This window comes from Lissotriton helveticus, chromosome 1_1 (assembly GCF_964261635.1).
Source record: "Lissotriton helveticus chromosome 1_1, aLisHel1.1, whole genome shotgun sequence".
Classification (NCBI taxonomy): domain Eukaryota; kingdom Metazoa; phylum Chordata; class Amphibia; order Caudata; family Salamandridae; genus Lissotriton; species Lissotriton helveticus.
This window is the reverse complement of record NC_136057.1, coordinates 1,818,011,249-1,818,030,344: the sequence shown is the minus strand read 5'-3', so window position 1 is coordinate 1,818,030,344 and position 19,096 is coordinate 1,818,011,249. Positions and strand designations below refer to the sequence as shown.

General features: G+C 41.6%; 1 protein-coding gene across 1 annotated transcript in view; it reads right to left on the bottom strand.

Moving 5' to 3' along the window:
- The window catches only part of KIF14 (kinesin family member 14), a 606,238-nt gene that overhangs the window by 530,353 nt on the left and 56,789 nt on the right, over positions 1 to 19,096 (bottom strand). Inside the window, exons 6-7 of the mRNA XM_078641003.1 lie at positions 8,011 to 8,063; positions 1,715 to 1,745 (exon numbers count right to left, since the gene is read on the bottom strand). Of these exons, the coding sequence (XP_078497129.1) occupies positions 1,715 to 1,745; positions 8,011 to 8,063 (84 nt within the window). The remainder of the gene's footprint in view (positions 1 to 1,714; positions 1,746 to 8,010; positions 8,064 to 19,096) is intronic.

Below are 19,096 nucleotides of genomic sequence, written 5' to 3'. Positions count from 1 at the left end.
GCCAATGTTCACCACATACCAGAAGATGATGTACCTCATGACCTTGGGTCAAGTGGTAATCTTGCTCATGCTGTAGTGTAGGACCCTCAAGCGTGCAATAATTCCTGTTCCAAAATGACAGTGCATTCATTTGCATCGTATACATTTCTATGGCACGCTTTCAGTGCAAGTCACTAGGCAGTGTTACGCAGTAATGGAGGCAAGCTTTTACATGAAGACTTGACATGGTGGATGCAATGACTCAGCTTCTCAGGCCTATACCACATTCTCGCTCTTCTTAAGAAGCATCCCTTTGCCTTATTTTATCACCACACCAAGAAAAGAAAAAAAAGACAACTGAGCCGTGATGCACCTGCAAAAGACCAACCTACTTACCCTAAGAGAATTTTTAACCAAAGGTTCTGTAAAAGACACTACATACAAGGCTGGCTGATTATCTGAAAGAGAACGGCATAAAGGCTGCTTGCTAGGGACATTTGGCAACAGTGAGGTTTGGGAGACACCGAGGAACTTATGGTCAAATAAGGTGTGGGTGAACATTGCTTGCTCAGCTTTGTACTATTCTTGATCAGTGATGCAGATGTTCCAATAGGGTATTAAATAATATGCTTCAAAAATAGGGTATCAGAATCATCAAGAACAAGGCATCCATTATTTTTACAAAAGACTATACACAATTGTTTAAGGAGACATATCCGTGAAACGTTGTGCATTTTAAAAAGAATCAGGTTTTTAAAAAAATGTTTTAGGAATTTCTTGAAATTCAAAATAAACAGCATTTCCATCTGACAATATCAGATTTAATTTAGTTTCCTTCATTATATATTTATTACACATTTGTAACTAAATTATAGATCACTTAAACTCTGAATTACAAACGAACACCTTTTCACTATGTCTAGCCTGCTGTGCTCATTAAAATAACCTTTTCTGCTCTATCACTTTCAATAAATGTAACAGACTCATGCAAAGCCTGAGATTCCCTGAACTTTTTAAAGCAAGTAATTGAATACTGTGTTTGAAATTGTTCCAAAAATATAATTTGTACAGATTACGAGGGAATCACAGCCACGACTTGAAACATTTACAAGCAAGGAAAAGACTGGAGTTTGAGTGCTTAGTATATTAAAAATGGGAAAAGGATGGGGATGGGCAAGTTCCTGGGAAGGGCTTTGGGCTCTTGCTTTAAAAAAAAAAAGCCAGACTTAAAATGTAAAACCATCATCACCATAATGTGTTCTTTAATAAACAAGGTAAGGTTGAAGCACATTTACATTAATGAATCATTATTTGAAGATATTAACATTAAAGCTGTTTTTCACATACACCTCAACATACTTAGATGCGTTTGCAAGTGTGTTTACTAAATGTTTGGAATCCACCTCTAATGACGAATCAAAACAGTTTTCAGGTTATCTTGATATTACAAACAACATGCACCTTTCAGGTATTCTTTTGTTTAAAAAAAGAAGTCCCTGGTTTCCTGGAATTCTTAAGCACCACCATTCAAATGTAATAAAGTGTAACTGTCTGTTACAGATTGTCTTACAGATGTTCAAGCAAAGGAACTTAAGGGACAAAAAAAATAGAACTTTGCCAACAATATAATACAATAAATAAAAGTGGCATTAAAAGATATATATATATTTTAAACAAAATAAAATCTTTCCATCCAGAAGTTACATATTTTAGTTGGAAAAAGTTAATGGTTTACCTGAATATCTGAATACGACGTAACCACATTACTGTAAAAATAAAAGAGAAATAAATCACTTTTTGAGTCCAATTTTCATTAAAACAAATATCTTACACTTCCCTAGTCACGTTATCAAGCGTTGCCCAGGAAAGCGAGAAGCAGGACCGCTGCATGCAGCTATGGTGCTTTCTGCAAAAAACAAGGAATAAAACCAGGGCAGAGACTGTTCATCACCATTCTTCTGTACCAAGAAGCAGATCTCTGTGGGTTCACCAGACATGCTCCATGCCCATGGCAAAAGTGTCCCATCAATTGGTTATCCGTAGTGGTATATGGCAACTTTAAACCCGATACAAACTATGTGGGGCACCCTGCACACCCACTAAAGTCACTTAGACGTGGGTTACATGGTAACAGCGAAAATTTACTTTTTTGTGCAACTACTTTTGGGTGAACTGCACCTGTGCCTTAACGATGCTGATTCTCTGCACCAGGGGCTGTAGAGTCTAGGAATTTTCTATAGCGGGGAAAGGGTACAAAGAGAGGTGCATTGCCACACTAGAGCGCCATCTTGATTGTAATCTATTAGCTGAGATCCTAACTTGGCTGTGTAGTGTCATTTCGCTGTGAAATAAAGTATTTTCTTTTAACAAGAACGATGAGCCCTATGCTGTACAATATATATTTTTACACATGGTTACACTGTCTGGGCAAAGGATGCACCTCATTAGTACCAGTTTAACACTAAACCATACCAATAAGCAACATAAAGGTGGCTAGTCAACCTCTGAAAAAGGTCTTCCACAGCGGGGCAAAACGTGTCATTGCGTGTTAGTAACTTTTGAATCATTTGAGCTAGAAACAATTTTTGGGGGTTTAAAATCTGCAGATTATGCAGATGACTGATTATGTGGCAAAAGCGGCAAATCTAGTATTAGGAGAAAAATGCCACGGCGGCACAACTCTAATTCCAGTGCCCCTGACACTATGTTATGGTATGTGTTGGTTAGTTATTGAGTCGGAGCTCTTCTTCCCCACATCACCTCTCGGAAAAGCCTTTGACCCTTCACCCTCAATAACCTGACAGCCAAGCGTGGAAAGGGTGTACGCTGCACAGCTTCCAATACAGGAATAGAAGAATGGATCCCAGGAAATCAGTGGCAAAAACCTGAACTAACACATCTGGGGCACGGCAGACTCTCTGCCTCCTCCAGATCACACCCCCTTAGGTGAAGCATTAGAGTAAACAGTTACCTATAAATAGGTATTGGCAAGATTCCAGGCCACGTCTTTGTGAAAGTTAATAGACGTTCAGAGCTGCATACGTTCTCAGGTTTATTGTGTTTGTCAATGTCTCTCAAATACTCCCCCCAAGTTTAATTTTTCCCATGTAATAGGACAACTCATCCCATCGATAAGCAGTCATGTGACTGAGCATTTTAAGAAAGAACTAAATAGGGCAGGCTTACCTCAAGGACTCAAACTAAGGTTCCCTAATGGTGCTTAATTACACACCACTTTAATACATTAATGGTATATTAGTTTATCTTGGTTGGTTTTAGAGTGCTTAACGCAACCCCGAAGTTCCCTCAAAGCATAAGAGAGGCAAGAGAAAAAGAGTTATCAGAAACAGGCAAGGAGGGAGGTCGTTTGCATACCAATTTCAAGTTTAGACGTATCCTTGATGATGGGAAATTCCATGGGTCCAGCCTGGGACATATAGCAACAAGCATTGGCAAAGCCAAAAAGTCTCTTTTAGATTTCAGTGAAGTAAATTGGGGTAGGTTGGAGTGGGGTAGATTGGGGAAAGGTAGATTGGAGTGGGGTAGAGTGGAGTGGGGTAGAGTGGGTAGAGTGGAGTGGGGTAGAGTGGGTGGATTGGGGTAGAGTGGGGCAGAGTGTGGTGGAGTAGATTGGAATGGGGTAGATTGGGGGTATTTGGGACTGGAGCAGATTGGAGTAAAGTAGAGTAGAGTGGGGTTGCTTGGGGTAGACTGAGGTGGGGTAGATTGGTGTAGGGTGGGGTAGGTTGGAGTGGGGTAGATAGGGGTCTATTGGAGTTGGGTAGATTGGGGATAGATTGGAGTGGTGTGGGGTGGGGTAGATTGAAGTGGGATAGATTAGAGTGTAGTGGATTGGGTTAGACTGGATTGGGGGGGACTGGAGTAGAGTGTAGTGATGTTTATTGGGGTAGAACTGAGTAATTTGGGGTGGAGTTGAGTGGGGTAGATTGGAGTGGGGTAGATTGGAGTGGGATAGAGTGGGTGGATTGTAGTGGAGCAGAGTGTGGTAGATTGGAGTGGGGTGGAGCAGGGCAGACTGGAGTTGAATGGGGTAGATTGGAGTAGGTTAGATTGGAGTGGGGTAGATTGGGGGTGGGGTGAGGTAGCTGCATCAAGAGTCCATGGCACACATGCAGTCGCACAGACTACTTTAATAGTCTGTGCCATTTATTTGTTCCTGTATAAGGACGCATCAAATTACAAAAGAAATGAGCAACCTGAAGGTGTTGGTTAAAGGAAGCGCTGAACAAAAAAAAAAAAAAAAGACAGTCAAGCAGAACAAAGTCAAGGTAGAACAAAAATGCCGGACAGAACACATTGTGAAAAAAAAATACCCTGAACCACAGCGCGAGCAGTGGATGGACATAAATGAAACTAAATCAATTGGTACTTGGTCCATGCTCCGAGAAATAAAATAAAGAGCCATGAGGCACATGGTGGCCAATTAGGAGGTAGCTCAATAGATTGATAATAAAGCCAGCAAGTGGGAAGTAATTGGCAGGCTCCAAGCCCTTTTCTGCATACAATACCCCTTGCAGCAACAGCACATGCTCTCTGTTAGACGAGAAAAATAATTTTGTGATTGCAGAGGGAAAACCTTGTACATATAAACAAATGGAATCTGCAATGTAGGGGTATCCACAATTAAGATTATAGAGCTTGAACATCTTTCTCACAAAGGTTGCATTTATATACACAAAGATGGACTATTGAGTACTCAGATGGAAAAATATACTTCAAAAAGGGAGGAATTTCTTTTTTTTTTACACTAAATGAATAGAAAGGTGTGCTTCTGATGAGAAACGTTTTGGACATTTGAGATTATCTCATGTGAAAGTAATATAAATATTGGACTGTAGCAGCCAACGGAGTCACCTGCATCCTGGCACTGGTCACTGACGTAGTCTTCTACCGAACAGAACACTGCTGTGCCCTTGAAGGTGTCCATAAAGCAAAGGGAGTCTTTGCTATTTAGTCATAATGACTGAGGTATATACATTATCTAGACAGAAATTCTACACTAACAGCAAATTCTAATATTAGAGTCTTAAGGATGTAATGACCCTCGAGCTATGGACCTCATTTTCCAAGCAGGTGCTATCCCATCATAGTGAATGGATCGTTCTTACCAACACACCTTTCTGCCCCAAGGGGCAGCGGTCACCTAGGTGATTGGAATGTCACCCAAAAACAAATATTTCTCTATAACCGACTCTTCCTCCACCATTTTCATGTAAGTTTGCTAGCTGCACCATCACCAGGCTCAATCCAAACAAACAAGATACACCTGCTACACAGTAGGAAGTATCAGATGGGGCACCTGGGCCCAAAGCTTTGCCACAAGCATTATACAAACAAGACATCCCATTCTGAACTGAGTAGGTTACCACTCTTTTTGACTACTGGCCAAGGGCCTCGCAGATACCAGACTCATGGCGAGGTGCCATAACATATCTGATTTATAAAGGAGGCACAAGCTCAAACCCAAAAAACTACTTGTTGATAGTCCTACACGACAATTATACCAAATACCACGCCAGCCTGCTATTGGAAGAGCTATTGCTATGGGTGGAACAAAATCGGTTAATTATCTTCAATTAAACAGTGTTCGTAGCTAAATAAGGGGCACTTACCAACCTCATGCCAATATCTGTTCTGACAGATAAAGCAACAGCCTCAACATCTTTAATACATTGTTGATTTGTTGATTCAAGGCAACGTTTGATCGAGTTCTTAGAGGATCTCTGTGGGCTAAGTTACAGCAATGGGCAATACCTCAGAACCTCTTGGAGGCCATAATCCAGCAACACGGACACATGGGTACGTATTAAATTGTGTGACGGAGCCCACATTTAAGATAAATAAAGCCATTATGAACAGTAAAGCAGGGGCGCGTGCTAGCTGCGGTCACCCAGATCAGTAATATGCATGCTGTACACTGAAGATCTTGCTCTGTTCAGCCATACAAGGTTAGTTCTTCAACGGTTACTAGATCAGCTGTACATCTATACAGCTGTCAACAAATTAGAGGTGAATATGACTAAAACCAAGGTCACAACATATGGGCTGAAAAAACATCAAGGGGGATGTTGGTCCTACAGTGGCAACAGAATCGCGACTGAATATTCCTACAAGTACATAGGGGTGAACATTTACATCAGATGCTGTATCGTGAAACAAAGAGTAGAAGCAAAAGCCCTGACTCTCCAGGTGACGCTATCGAAACTAGGTAAACAGTTACTGGGGCCAGGTCTGTCTCCACTAATAGCAGTTATGAGGTCCAGAATCTCCCCTTCTTGAACCTATGTCCTGAAAATCCTGTTAGGTAGAGACCACAGCCTGCTGAATAAACTTGTTGTCAAGGTCTACAAGCAAATCCTTTGACAACTGAAATCTTCATCTACCACCCAAGTCAGGTTGAACTCAGCTTCCCTGATCAATGGCCGGCATGTGCCAGTGACTATCTCAACCTGTGCCACAAGTTAAGAAGGGCCTGGTTTGAATGCATGGAGGCACTACTATGGTCCTAAATCAGCCAAAGCTGGCCAAGTCAGGTACATAGTCAGTTTCTAGAAGACCACCTGCAGCTCCTGAATGCTAGAGACCTGTGGGCTAGTAACCCAATCCAACATTACTTCCAAATGAGTACAAAAACGTGCATTCGCCTCTGGTCATTTAATTCGGATAGTGCACAACTCTCCAAACGCGTGCATGCCTGCCAGTCATCAGCAGGTATAAGTCAGCCGTTCCAGCATATCTTGCCTGCATGTATGCCGTCCATTTTAAGATAAGATTTATGACCCTTTACCCAGGTAAGTGGCCCTTCCTTAAACATCTAGCCAGCTGGCATCGTCTAAGAGAGAATTCAACCTGCAGAGGCTCTGGCAGCTGCGAAGGATCATTTGAACACTTTGTATGCCTTTGCCTAGAGCTGCTCAATGAACGAAGGGCTAGACTACAAAAAGAGTGGAACAATCTGGGAATTCGAACCAGTCGGCAGGCCAACATCGCCTCCTTAAACCCCAACGAAACAGCCTTAAACATCTTGTTGACTAGGTTTGTTACCACCGCATCCAACATGTTTAGTCGGCGGGACATCCAGAAAGCATTCCCACGTATTCCCCCCTGACCTAATGATTATGAGTAAACAGCTGCATCCAACTACAATTAACCAGTCGCTTGAAAGTTGCGAACTCGAGGGTGGTAGCCCTGTGGACTGCCATGCCACTCAAAGGCGGTTTTATTTTTGTATTTCAATTTTATAAGAACTCTGCTCTATTGGTAATGAGGAACATCACATTGCTATTCTGGCGCAAGCTAACCAGATGGGACATATCCAAGATATTAGAACTGTACTTAATTATAGTGTTGGTTCAAATGAATGACATTTAGCAGATGTTCTAAGCTACCTAAATTACTTGTTGAACCTGATCCGCCACATTTGTCTGCAAAAACGCCTGTCTCAATGCACCTGCACTTTGTTGAAATTCTGTGCTGCTTTAACAGAGGAATATCCTTTTGCTTTTTTATGTAGCTGACTAATGTGGTAACCTCAGCACGCTTTTTTAATGCACTTGCACCTAATCTAAAGAAACGTGTTGCTACTTTAAAAGTGAAATAACTACTTGCCATCCATTGTAGTAGACCAATGTGGTAATTTTAGCATGCCTACTTTTATAGCCGAATACACAGTTTTTAATGCAGGAACTCTATTTTTGCTCAACTCATATGAATTCGATCTTGTGATGCTTTAAATGAGGAATGACCAGTATATTTCTCCAGACAAGACAAATACCTAATCATGTTTGTTGTGATTAACAGTAACTTCATGGACAGCATAATCTTCCTCCCGCCAGAATTCAGATGGAATGTTTTAAGAAGAAAAAAAAAATCCCTTCCATTTAGAATACTAATCCCCTGTGTACCGGTATTACACAGCGGTTTTCCCAACGCCATGTCTAACACAGGAGGCAGGCTCTGTTTCTTGTTTTCATAAACGTTATAGGCAGTTTATTAAAGAATAAGACTTACGCAGACAGGTCTTCGACATATGGCCCCAAAATCGGATTCTCCCTCACTCTAAGCTGTTGATAATAAAATATTGATGAGACGCAAAAAGCAGAGGTCAGGTTATACAACATCGAAGTAAAAACACAACAGTTCACTTTAATAGACAACTGTACTCTACTAGCTATAAGCATGTAGCAAATTTGACCTTGAAAAGCAAACGGACATCATTGAGGTCACTCTACTGTATACGGTTCTGTGTGCAGTCCTCTTTGTTAAAAGCGGAAGATATCAAAAACCATGAGACAAATCAATTAAGAAATTATGCCGACATACTGACCGAAGATATATGTGGACTATATTAAATGCGACATACGCTACTTAAAAATAATAAAATATGCTTTCCCCACTATATTATTTTTCCAAGCATTTTCTTACAAAGGCTTTCATCCACTCCTTGCAATATGTTTAAGTCCTGTCATAGGAAGTGACCTCTGAGCATGCCATTAAGTGCAGTGTTCAATTCTACCAAAGATCGAAGATACAAACTAAAAAGGTTACATTTTCCTACTTTCAACTGAAAAGGAATGTAACCTCTTACTTTTAACCTTTGCTTCTGCAGTGGATCTACAAACTGTCCAGCTCCATTTGTAACTGCTCTTTCTGAGTTTGAGGACATTTCACAAAAGGGGGGCAGTCAAGGTTAGAAAGATGCTTAGCAAACGATTTGATTGGGGAAGCTAACATTTCAAAGCATTATTAGTAAAGAATACTTTTTTCCCTATGAAAAAGCTGTCCTCTTTAACAAATATGTATTATGGTAGCTGGGAGTATTCTACATATAATAACTGCAAATAACACATTGGTATGTACTTTAAACTACAAGAGAAATGTTTTAAAGACGAAAAGTATATATAGGTACCTTGAAACAGCACGAAGGCAAATCGAAAAAGTTACTTACCTCCAATAACTATCTTTCTCGTATATACGGAGTCTACCAGCAGGTTCCTCGCCTTTTGTGTATCCCAGGAAGCAGACTGGATGAGGAAACATCTGACACAGCTCTCCTGTTGCAGGAAGTGGTGTTGCCTCCATCTAAGCACCAGAACCGAATCCATGGTGATGTCACTGGGCCTATGTAATGTCCACTTAGGCGTCCTGACGTCACTTCCATGTTTTTTTTGTTTATGACTTGGAGGCAGAGACAACAGAAGAATGCTATCACCTGAGGCAATGCAGCAGTTCTAGTAGAGACCTTATTAATGGAACCAAAGACCATGCTTCAGAACAGGGAGTTAGATGGCATCAGAAAGGCATACAAGTAGACAGAGTATTCACCAGAAGGATTATGTTGCTTACCCTGTAATCAGCTGTTCTTGGCATGTGGAGCTGTAGATTCACATGCTTTGCTACTCCAGCCATCTAGTGTTGGGTCCGGATGTTTGCAAGTTGTTTTTCTTTGAAGAAGACTTTTCCAGTCATGAGGTAAGGTGGCTCCTCCTTTCGGTGATAGTGCGAATGGGCATCGACTCCATTGTTAAAATGTTTTTTTCCACAAGAGGGTGAGAATGGAGTTGGTGTAGTATAGAGATGCCCATGCGTGTATAAAGTGAATAATAACTGGAACGACCATAGGTGTACGGGGAGGAGGGAGGGCTTATCTCAATCTACAGCTCTACATGCCAAGAACAGATGCTTTCAGGGTAACAAACCATTCGAGGCATGTGTACTCTAGATACAAATGCTTTGCATAGACTGTATAAACAGTACTATCTGAAAGCGGTGGCTAACCAGTGGGTGCTGCAGTTGTTTTAAAAAGTCTTTTTTAGAACTGCTTGTCCTACATTAGCTTGTTGATGTGCTAATACATCAACACAATAGTGTTTGGTAAATGTGTGTGATGTAGACCATGCAGCGGTTTTACAAATGCCAGCTATAGGAAAGTTGCCTAAAAAGGCCATATATGCTTCTATTTTACGAGTAGAATGTGCTCTAGGAGGTATGGATAAAGTTATTTTGGCTTTAATATAACATGTTTGAATACATTTAACAATCCATCTAGGAATACCAGATTTAGAGATAGGTTTTCATTTGTGAGGGGGAGCGAAGGCAACAAAAAGATGTTTTGCAAAAATCTTTTGTTCTATCAATGTAATACAATAATGTTCTTTTGACATCGAATGTGTGTAGAGCTCTTTCTGCTACTGAATCAGGTTTAAGGAAGAAAACAGGCAACTCAATTGATTGGTTAATATGAAAAGCAGAAACTACTTTTGGAAGGAATTTTGGGTTAGTCTGAAGAAGCACTCTATCTTTATGAAGTTGAAGGAATGGTTCTTCAAAATTTAGTGCCTGAAGCTCACCAACACGTCTTAGTGAAGTCATAGCAACTAAGAAATCAACCTTCAAGAAAGGAATTGCAGTGGGCAATTGTGCAATGGTTCAAAAGGTGGACCCATAAGTCTTGTAAGGACAATATTACTGTTACATGCAGGTGGAACTTTTGGTGGTACCACTCTTTTAAGGCCTTCCATAAAGGCTTTAGTGACTGGTACTATGAATAGAGATACGTTTTGCCTACCCCTGCAAGGTGTAGGCGTATAATATGCAGGCAAGGCCTACACATTGTAGATGCAATAGATAACAAATGATTATTTGCCTAAAAACATCAAATAAGTCAATAGTTTGGTTATTACAGTATTTTACAAATCTTTTCCACTTTGCTACATAGCATGCTCTAGTGGTAGTCTTTCTTGCTTCTTTAAGAATTGTCATGACATCTGGTGGTAAATTTAGGTATCCAAACTCTATGACTCCAGGAGCCAAATTGCAAGGTTGAGCTCCTTGAAGTTTGGATGTCTGATTTCTCCATGGTTCCGACTAAGAAGGTTTGAAGTGATGTGAAGCATCTCTTCTACCGAGAGTTCTAGAAGTGTGGTGAACCATTGTTGACGAACCCATGTGGGAGCCACCAGAAACTGAAGAAGGGGAAAGAGGCGGAAAAGCGTAAGCAAATATACCTGACCAATTCATCCATAGAGTGCCTTTGGATAGAAGGTGTAGGAACATGGAGGCGAAGTTTGGGCATTTTGACTTGTTGCCACATCCTGCTGAGGTCGGCAAATCCGGTGTCTGTCCCCAGCAGGTGTTCTGCTAGCAGTTGGATTTTGTGATGTATTGACGCCAAATGGTCTGAGAGAGGCGTAATAACTATAGAGAGTGTGTCGTTCGTACATAGTTACATAGAGGTCATATTGTCCATCCAGGCTAAGACAACTTTCCCTATCAGGTGAGGTAGAAATGCTTTCAGCGCTAGGTGAACAGCTAGAAGCTCGAGGTAGTTGATGTGGAGACTTTTGTGTTTGGTGTCCCAGAGATCCTGAACGGTTAGATCTTGTAGATGGACACCACACCCTGTAATTAATGCATCCGCTGTGAGTACTATCTGTGGAATTGGGTCTATAAAGGGCCGCCCTTTTGATAAGTTTTGGGTGTTCCACCACTGCAGAGAGCGATGGGTGCGACTGTCTACCAAAACAAGATGTTTTAGTTGACCCTGTGATTCATTCCACTGGCGTATTGAGCAATCTTGTAGAGGACACATGTTTAATCTTGCATGAGGTACTATTGCAATGTATGATGCCATCATTCCTAAAAGTTGCATGAAAGTTCTCACTGTTAGGTATTGGTGGCTTTGGAATTGTAGTAGCAGCGTTTGAAAATTGCAAATTCTGGCTGCATTGTGATAGGCTAAACCTGTTTGAGTGTTTAGGAGAGTTCCAAGATAGGGATGCAGTTGTGAGGGCTGCAATTGCGATTTTTACACATTTATTGTGAATCCCAGTTGATAAAGATTTATTGTAATTTGAGTGTGTTGTAAACACTTAAGATGTGTATTGGCTTTGATGAGCCAATCAACTTGACATGGGAAGACATTAATGTGTTGTCTTCTTAGATGAGCTGCTACTACTGCTAGACATCTGGCTGCAGTAGTTGCTCCGAATGGCAACACTGAATTGATAGTGTTTTCCTGCTACCAGAAATCTGAGGTTTTTGTGATGTGCTGGGTGAATAGGGATGTGAAAGTAGGCGTGTTTTAAGTCTAGTGTTGACATAAAGTCGCTTTGCTGTAAGAGGGGAAGCATTTGTTGAAATGGGACCATATGGAAGTGTTCTGACAGTATGTATACATTTAGAGGCCTGCGATCTAATATTGGTCGTAGAGAACCATCCTTTTTTGGGATTAGGAAGTAAACTGAGTAAACCCCTGATCCTTGGTCGTGTATTGGAACTGGTTCTATAGCCTTTGGTTAGAAGAGCTTGTACTTCTTGTTTCAGAGGTTTTTGGTGCTCTACAGAGAGTTTGTGAATGCGAGGTGTAATATTGGGAGGATTGTTGGTGAGCTCCAGGCAATAACCATGTTGGACAATGCCCAACACCAATTTGTCTAATGCTATTGATTGCCAAATGTGAAGAAATGAATGCAGTCTTCCCCCTACAGGTGTATGATGATCGGGGGGAATTGTTATCAAGTCACTGATTGTTGGGAGATGAAGAGGTATATGTTCGTGTACCTCTACCTCAGCCTTTAAAATTGTTCCCTCTGTAACCACCCTTATAAAATCCTCTAGAGGGTGGGGAGAATTGATTTTGTGGTTTATAGAAAGATGTGTTGGCATCTGTGGAGGTAATTTTGAGCCTCCTCTATAAAATGAGCAGCGAAAGGAGCCTCTGTTAGAGGGTGACTGTAGTTCTCCCACAGATTTTGCCACTTCTGTGTACTTTTTCATTTTTTCAAGTGATTCATACACTCGAGGTCCAAAAAGATGTTCCTTGACAAAAGGGGTATTTCGTATTGTCTGTTGTACCTCTGGTTTAAAACCAGATTCGTAACAATGCATGTCTTCTGAGGAGAATACTGGTGTTGACTCCTCTGGCCGCTGTATCAGCAGCATCTAACGCACACCTTATGGAGGAATTAGATATTAATTTTCCTTTATGTACTAATTCCTGTTCTCTTTTCCTGTGCTCCTCTGGGAGATATTGAAGTAAGTCTTCCATTTCGTCTGAGTGGGCTCTATTGTAAAAAGCCTGAAGACCTTGTGTGTTGGCTATATGCCAATGTTTGGATGATTGAGTAGCCAGTCTTTCACCGGAGTCCCTGTATACGCAGATTCCACAGGATGAAGCCGTAGCAGTTCTGACCTTCTTCTTGGACTCTAGACCCCGGCCGATGCGAGTACCCACTAAGTTCCTGGTGGACCTCGCGTCCTTTGCACTAAAGAAAAATTACTTTTGTTTCAACAGAGAATTTTACTATCAAGTCAAAGGGGTAGCCATGGGCTGCCCCTTTGCACCGGAGCTAGCAGTACTTTTCATGTCTATGTATGAGAACACCTATATACATAACAACAATCCATTCCATCAATATATCGGGACATGGCTTCGATTTATCGATGATGTGTTTATGGTGTGGACAGGAGGAAGTGACAACTTGTCCCTGTTCCACGAATGGCTAAACTCTAGGACCCTAGACATAAAATTCAGTCTCACCCAGTCAACCAGCAAAATTGCGTTCCTGGATGTAGAGGTGTTCCCCAAAGCAGGCAAACTGGCAACCACTCTATTTATCAAACCTACTGACCGGAATAAATCATTAATGTTTGATAGTAACCATCCCAGAAGCCTCAGAGAAAACCTCCCCTACGGGCAGTTTCTGCGTGTCCGCAGAAATTGCACGTATAAAGAGGATTTCCACCATCATGCTGAGAATTTGACAGCTAAATTATGCGACAGGGGGTACCCTAAAAAACTGGTTATAAACTGTATGAGGAGAGCGCAGTGGACCCCCAGAGAGACACTTCTTGAATGGAAAAACAAGCCCGAATTGAAACGACAAGTATGTGTCACCACATTTTGTCCCAATGCTAACCAACTCAAACGGGTCATTGGACAAAACTGGCACCTAGTAAAGAACTTAGATGCGAGTCTCAAAGAACTTCCCTGGTTTGCCTTCAAGAAGGAAAATAGCATAGCTAATCATATAGTGCGAGCAACGATGCCAGCCCAAAGACGACAAACATTACGCCAAATGATGGGAATGCCCCCCGTGAAAGGACAGCACAAGTGTGGAACCTGCCTTTGTTGTGAGTCTACTCTTGAAGGGTCTTTATTCCAGCATAATGGAATCTCCTGGAAGCATGATGCGTTCAGCAATTGCAAATCTAGATTTGTAGTTTATGGTATAAAGTGTCCATGCCAACGCCTGTATATAGGTAAAACCAACCAAGAGGTCCGCCAACGCATCTCTCAGCATAAATCGAGATTAAAAAGAAAAGTTGAAAATGCTCCACTAGTCCACCATTGGACACGCATGCAACATGAAATAAGTGACTTAAGGTGGACAGTGATATCGAGAGTTGAAAAAGACCCACGAGGAGGTGACTTGAATCTTCAACTGTCCAAAAGAGAGGTATTTCTTATACTAAAATTCAATACGGTAACATCAGGCCTGAACGAACTGAGTGAAATTTTTAAACTTTAAATGGGATTCATAACTCTTGAAATCCCACAATTAGACCAGCCTTTGTTTAGATTCCACCTTCTAATCAGAAGGGTTAGTTGTCTGTAATACGCCTGAGTCTATGTCTTGCCTAAATGTCAGCTTATTAAGTGCTATATTATGTATTCTATTTTATGATTAATTTCCTCTGTCCAATGTATTACCCCCGTGAGCCTTTCTTTAGGCCACCCAAGCATATCCATATTATTAGTTAATTGTTACTCCTTTTTTCCCCTTCCCCACACTGGGATCGTGCGCAAATCGTTTTAGTCCGTAGTTCCGCACGGACGTTGTTCATATCCTTGTGTCGCCACCACCTCTTCAGAGGCGGTTCTGCATAAAAGTTAGAATTCATTGTTTTGTTTCGAATGCGCACGCGCTAAGGTATAGTGCCGCCCCTTCATTCTAAAGGCGGTCCCGCATCAATCACCGCTCATATAAAATAGCTTGAATTCATCGTTTCGTTTCGAATGCGCATGCGCGAAGGTATAGTGCCGGCCAAAACGCCACCGGTCCGTGTATCAGCCTGGAGTTGAAAGTAAGTGTATCTACTCCCATCCTTTAGTAAGTTTCCAAAATCTTTTGTGTATTAGGTAAAAGGATAATGGAACTGTTTTTCTGTGCAGTTTGTCGTGCACGTTGGTGCTACAAAGAAGCTATTTGCTGCCAAGACAAACCCAGGCTTTGAAATTAGACTCCGTTTTACCTGCGGTAAGCCGTTGCTATTGTAATCATACTGCAGTTTTTTCACGAGTTAGTCTAAAACGGTGGTTTGTAATCAGGTTTCTTGGTATATTTTTTTATATTTTTTTGTTTAGGAATTCAATTGAAGCATCTTTCCATATATGAGGCCGTCCCAAGTATAGATGGGATGATACGCCAAGCATGGTAACTCATTTTAATGTGCATAGCCTCCAGATCATCGCTAAATCCACCGATCCTAATTTCTCAGTTTTCACAAAACTATTCTGTTTATTACTTTTATAGCAATAAAGAGTGGACGCCGGACTTTGCTAACCCCAGACCTCCAAGGCTATTCGAGACGTTCACACCGGTAAGAATTTTACACGAGGATTAGCGCAACCTACTAACGTGACGCATTCGTCCTGCTTTATTAATTCGCCCTGTCTTCTCTGTTTTACTTAGAACCCATTTTTCCTTACCTCGGAATTCTTCCCACCTCCGAATAAGCCCCGAAAACGTAGTTTGTCACGCTCGGGGTAAATATTTCACCCCTCCTTTACCCCTGCCAAGTTCTCAGTCTTAGTCCAGTTTATAATTGAGTTGTTTATTTTCATAACAGGTTATTGTACTGATTGCGGCATTTCTTCATCGATCCCATAAGGACACCATTTTGTGAAAAACGATGAATTGCACTTAATGTGAAAAGGTAAGTAAAACTAGGTTTTCAATTTGCTTCCTACGGTTAGATCAGGCCACCCTCGGATTTCCGTTTGCAGTAACACGTAAAATGAAACCATTGAGCGCCACCCTCTTTTGTTTACATCCAGAATTGTACTCATGCATCCTAAAATCTACTTAGATCGCTTCATAGTCGTACCCATTGGAGGCCCCAGGGATTTGCTTGGGTTGCTCGGCAAATTTCCTCAGTGTTATGTCCTTGAATTAACATAACAGCTGCCAAACTTGTTTTGTTTATAAATTCTTCCTTCTGTTTTACTTCTCCTTTTGTAGATACTCCATGAGGCCCTGAAGAGAATCCCAAAGAAATTGGTGGGATTCGAAACGCGTAGGCCCTGCCACACCCTGGTCTGCGAGAGCGGCAGGATATGGAATGAATTCTTCTTGCCACTTCTTGTTGTACATTACCTAGGATCACTGGTTACAATGATTTTTGACCACTAGGCTAAATATACCGGAATGTACTTAGTTTAAATCCTTCTCTTGAATATTACTAAAAATTATTTTGCAGATTGTGGCAACTCCCCTTTTCTCCTTTAACCCCCTACATTGTATTGTATATATTGTCCTGTGTCTTTTCAATTGTTTGAGAGGTATGGTATGGTTGTGATATGCATGCAACTATGAATGAATGACTCACGTATAGTTAATTCTTTAGTGTTTGTTGTGTCCTTTTTGAGAATTCCCTCCATTTTTATGATGAATTGAAAACTTATGTATAATGTTTTTTTCTGGAAAATTGTTAAAATAAAAAGCTATTAACTAGCAATCCCCGTTCTTGAATGTCCTTTCGAGTCCTGGATGATTATTTGTTTATTTAAATCCATTCACATCAGTACTGGCATTTCTGTTTGTTCCTTAAAGTCTTTCACCGGAGGCATCTATTAACTTGGACACTCTGTCCGGATGTGGTGCGTCCTCTGGAGTTAGTGAATTTGCTCTTTTATGATCATTAGACACAACTAAGGAATCTAAGGGAAGCTGGTCCTTAAATACAAATTGGGTCAGATGGTGGGTTTTATATATTTTTTCCCACCCTAGGTGTTATTCTACATCCCCTCACAGGATCTTTAAAAATGTCCTCAGCATGTCTCAGCAGGCCTTTTATCATAGGTAATGATTGTGTTGTCCTATGTGTGGTTCCTAATGTTTCAAATAAGAAATATTTTACAAAGATTCCTTGTGTAAAGTAACTCCATGTTATGTGGCTGCTCTGGCAATTAACTTCGGATATGAGGTGTTGTCATTCGGAGGGGGAAGGTTTGGCAGGGTATAGATCTGGGTCTGTATCTGTAGGAGGATCTATATTAAAGTCATCCCATGGATCTGATGGTAGCTGTCCATAAGTGTCATCTCCATCCAGAAGATCTGTACCTGGAGAGCCCTGTGGTGTAATGCCTAGAGGGTCAGACAGTGGGATAATAGGTACTGGAGAGGAGGGTGGAGGGATTTGAGGAATGGGGTTAAGAGGGTTAGTAGCCATGTCCTTTTTCTTTTTAAGAGCGATTCTATATCCAGTGTCTAATTTTCTTTTGGAGGATGGGATCATTGGTTTTGCTGTATTATTTCCAGTGTCTGGATTTGTATACAGTTTTTTCTGTTTTGGATCCAGCCTATGTTGCATGGTTTCCAGTATCTGCTCTGGAGGTAGTTCAGGAGCTTCTTTGTTTCGGCAGCTGGATTTGTCCCTTTTGTTGTTCGGAACCAAACCTTTAGGTGCCGCAGCTATATTCGAGCCCGAGCCGGATCATTTGCTTTTGATGCGGAGCCAGAGGGTGGGGCATTCGAAGCAGAGTCTCAGTGCCTACCATGGCCGGATGACACTGGTGGCCCGAAAGCGTTTTGTTTGGTGGAACCGGGTTTTGTTGACAAAGGGGCTTTGGTACTCATGGCACCTTGACCGGCTAGAACATACTGGGACTCCAGTTCTATCTCCAGCTCGGAATCTGAATCTTGGATGGAGAAAGCTTTCTCCTCCTCCGCTGCAGACGCTTCCATTTCATTTTGATCGACATCTCCGTACAGATCAGGGGTTTCTTTGATGTTTTGTTGCTGCATTTCTTTCCCTCGAGCCCAGCGGTCTCCGAGGGTCTTTTTCGAGTGAAATGAGCAACACGCGTTGCAGTCTTCTTCCATGTGCCCCGGAGACAGGCACAAGTTACAGACTTTGTGAAGGTCGGTGCACAGATCTTTGGAGTGGCACGGAGGGCAGAATTGGAATGGAGTCCGTTCCATAGGCAAATTACTCTATGTTGGTCTTTCGAGTGAAAGTCAAAGAAACGGGCTAGGCCCGAAGGCCACAGCTGGGGTTTTATCGATCCAACTATGAAAGTCAGATTTTTCTAAACACGGAGGATGGGAAAACGCGACCGAAACCGTACCAACGAGGGTACCGTGAGCTGTGAACAGAAGGGATCCCAACAAATTGTCTCAAATTGCAGCACAGCAAACCACATCCGAACCAGACAATGGAAAGAGAACAATCTAACAATAGAGTCAATGTCCATGCGCACTATCACCGAAGGAAGGAGCCACTTTACCCCATGATAGAAAAGACTTCTTCGAAGAAAAACAACTTGCTAACATCTGAACTCAACACTAGATGGCAGGAGTATGCAAAGCATGTGTATCTAGAGCACACATGCCTCAAACAGATTGTTAACAAAGGGAGCTTTTTCTTCTGATGGATACTTTTCCCTGCAGATTCCTCACTTTTTGAACAGGTTCCCAAGCAGGACCCTCCAAAGGTGGTGGATCTAAAGGATGGTCAAAAACGAAATCCTGGAGGACCGAGCATGCAAATCAGCCATCCCTTTTCACCTTTAGGTCCAAGCAATAATGCTTAGCAAAGGTTTGAAAGGAACACCAAGTCACCACCCAGCAAATCTCAGCCACTGGAAAACCTTTGGACAAAGCGGAGTTGGAAAACTTCGCTCTAATGGAATGGGCCCTGATTCCCTCTGGTGATGATTTCTTCTTTGCAAACCTCAGTACATTTTGATTCACAAAATTATCTAGCAGGACAAAGTCCTTTTCTGAACCACCTTGCCCTTCTTCCTGCTATGTATTCAATAACGAGCTGGTCATCAGAGACCTGATGTCTTTTATTCGGTCTATGGAATAGC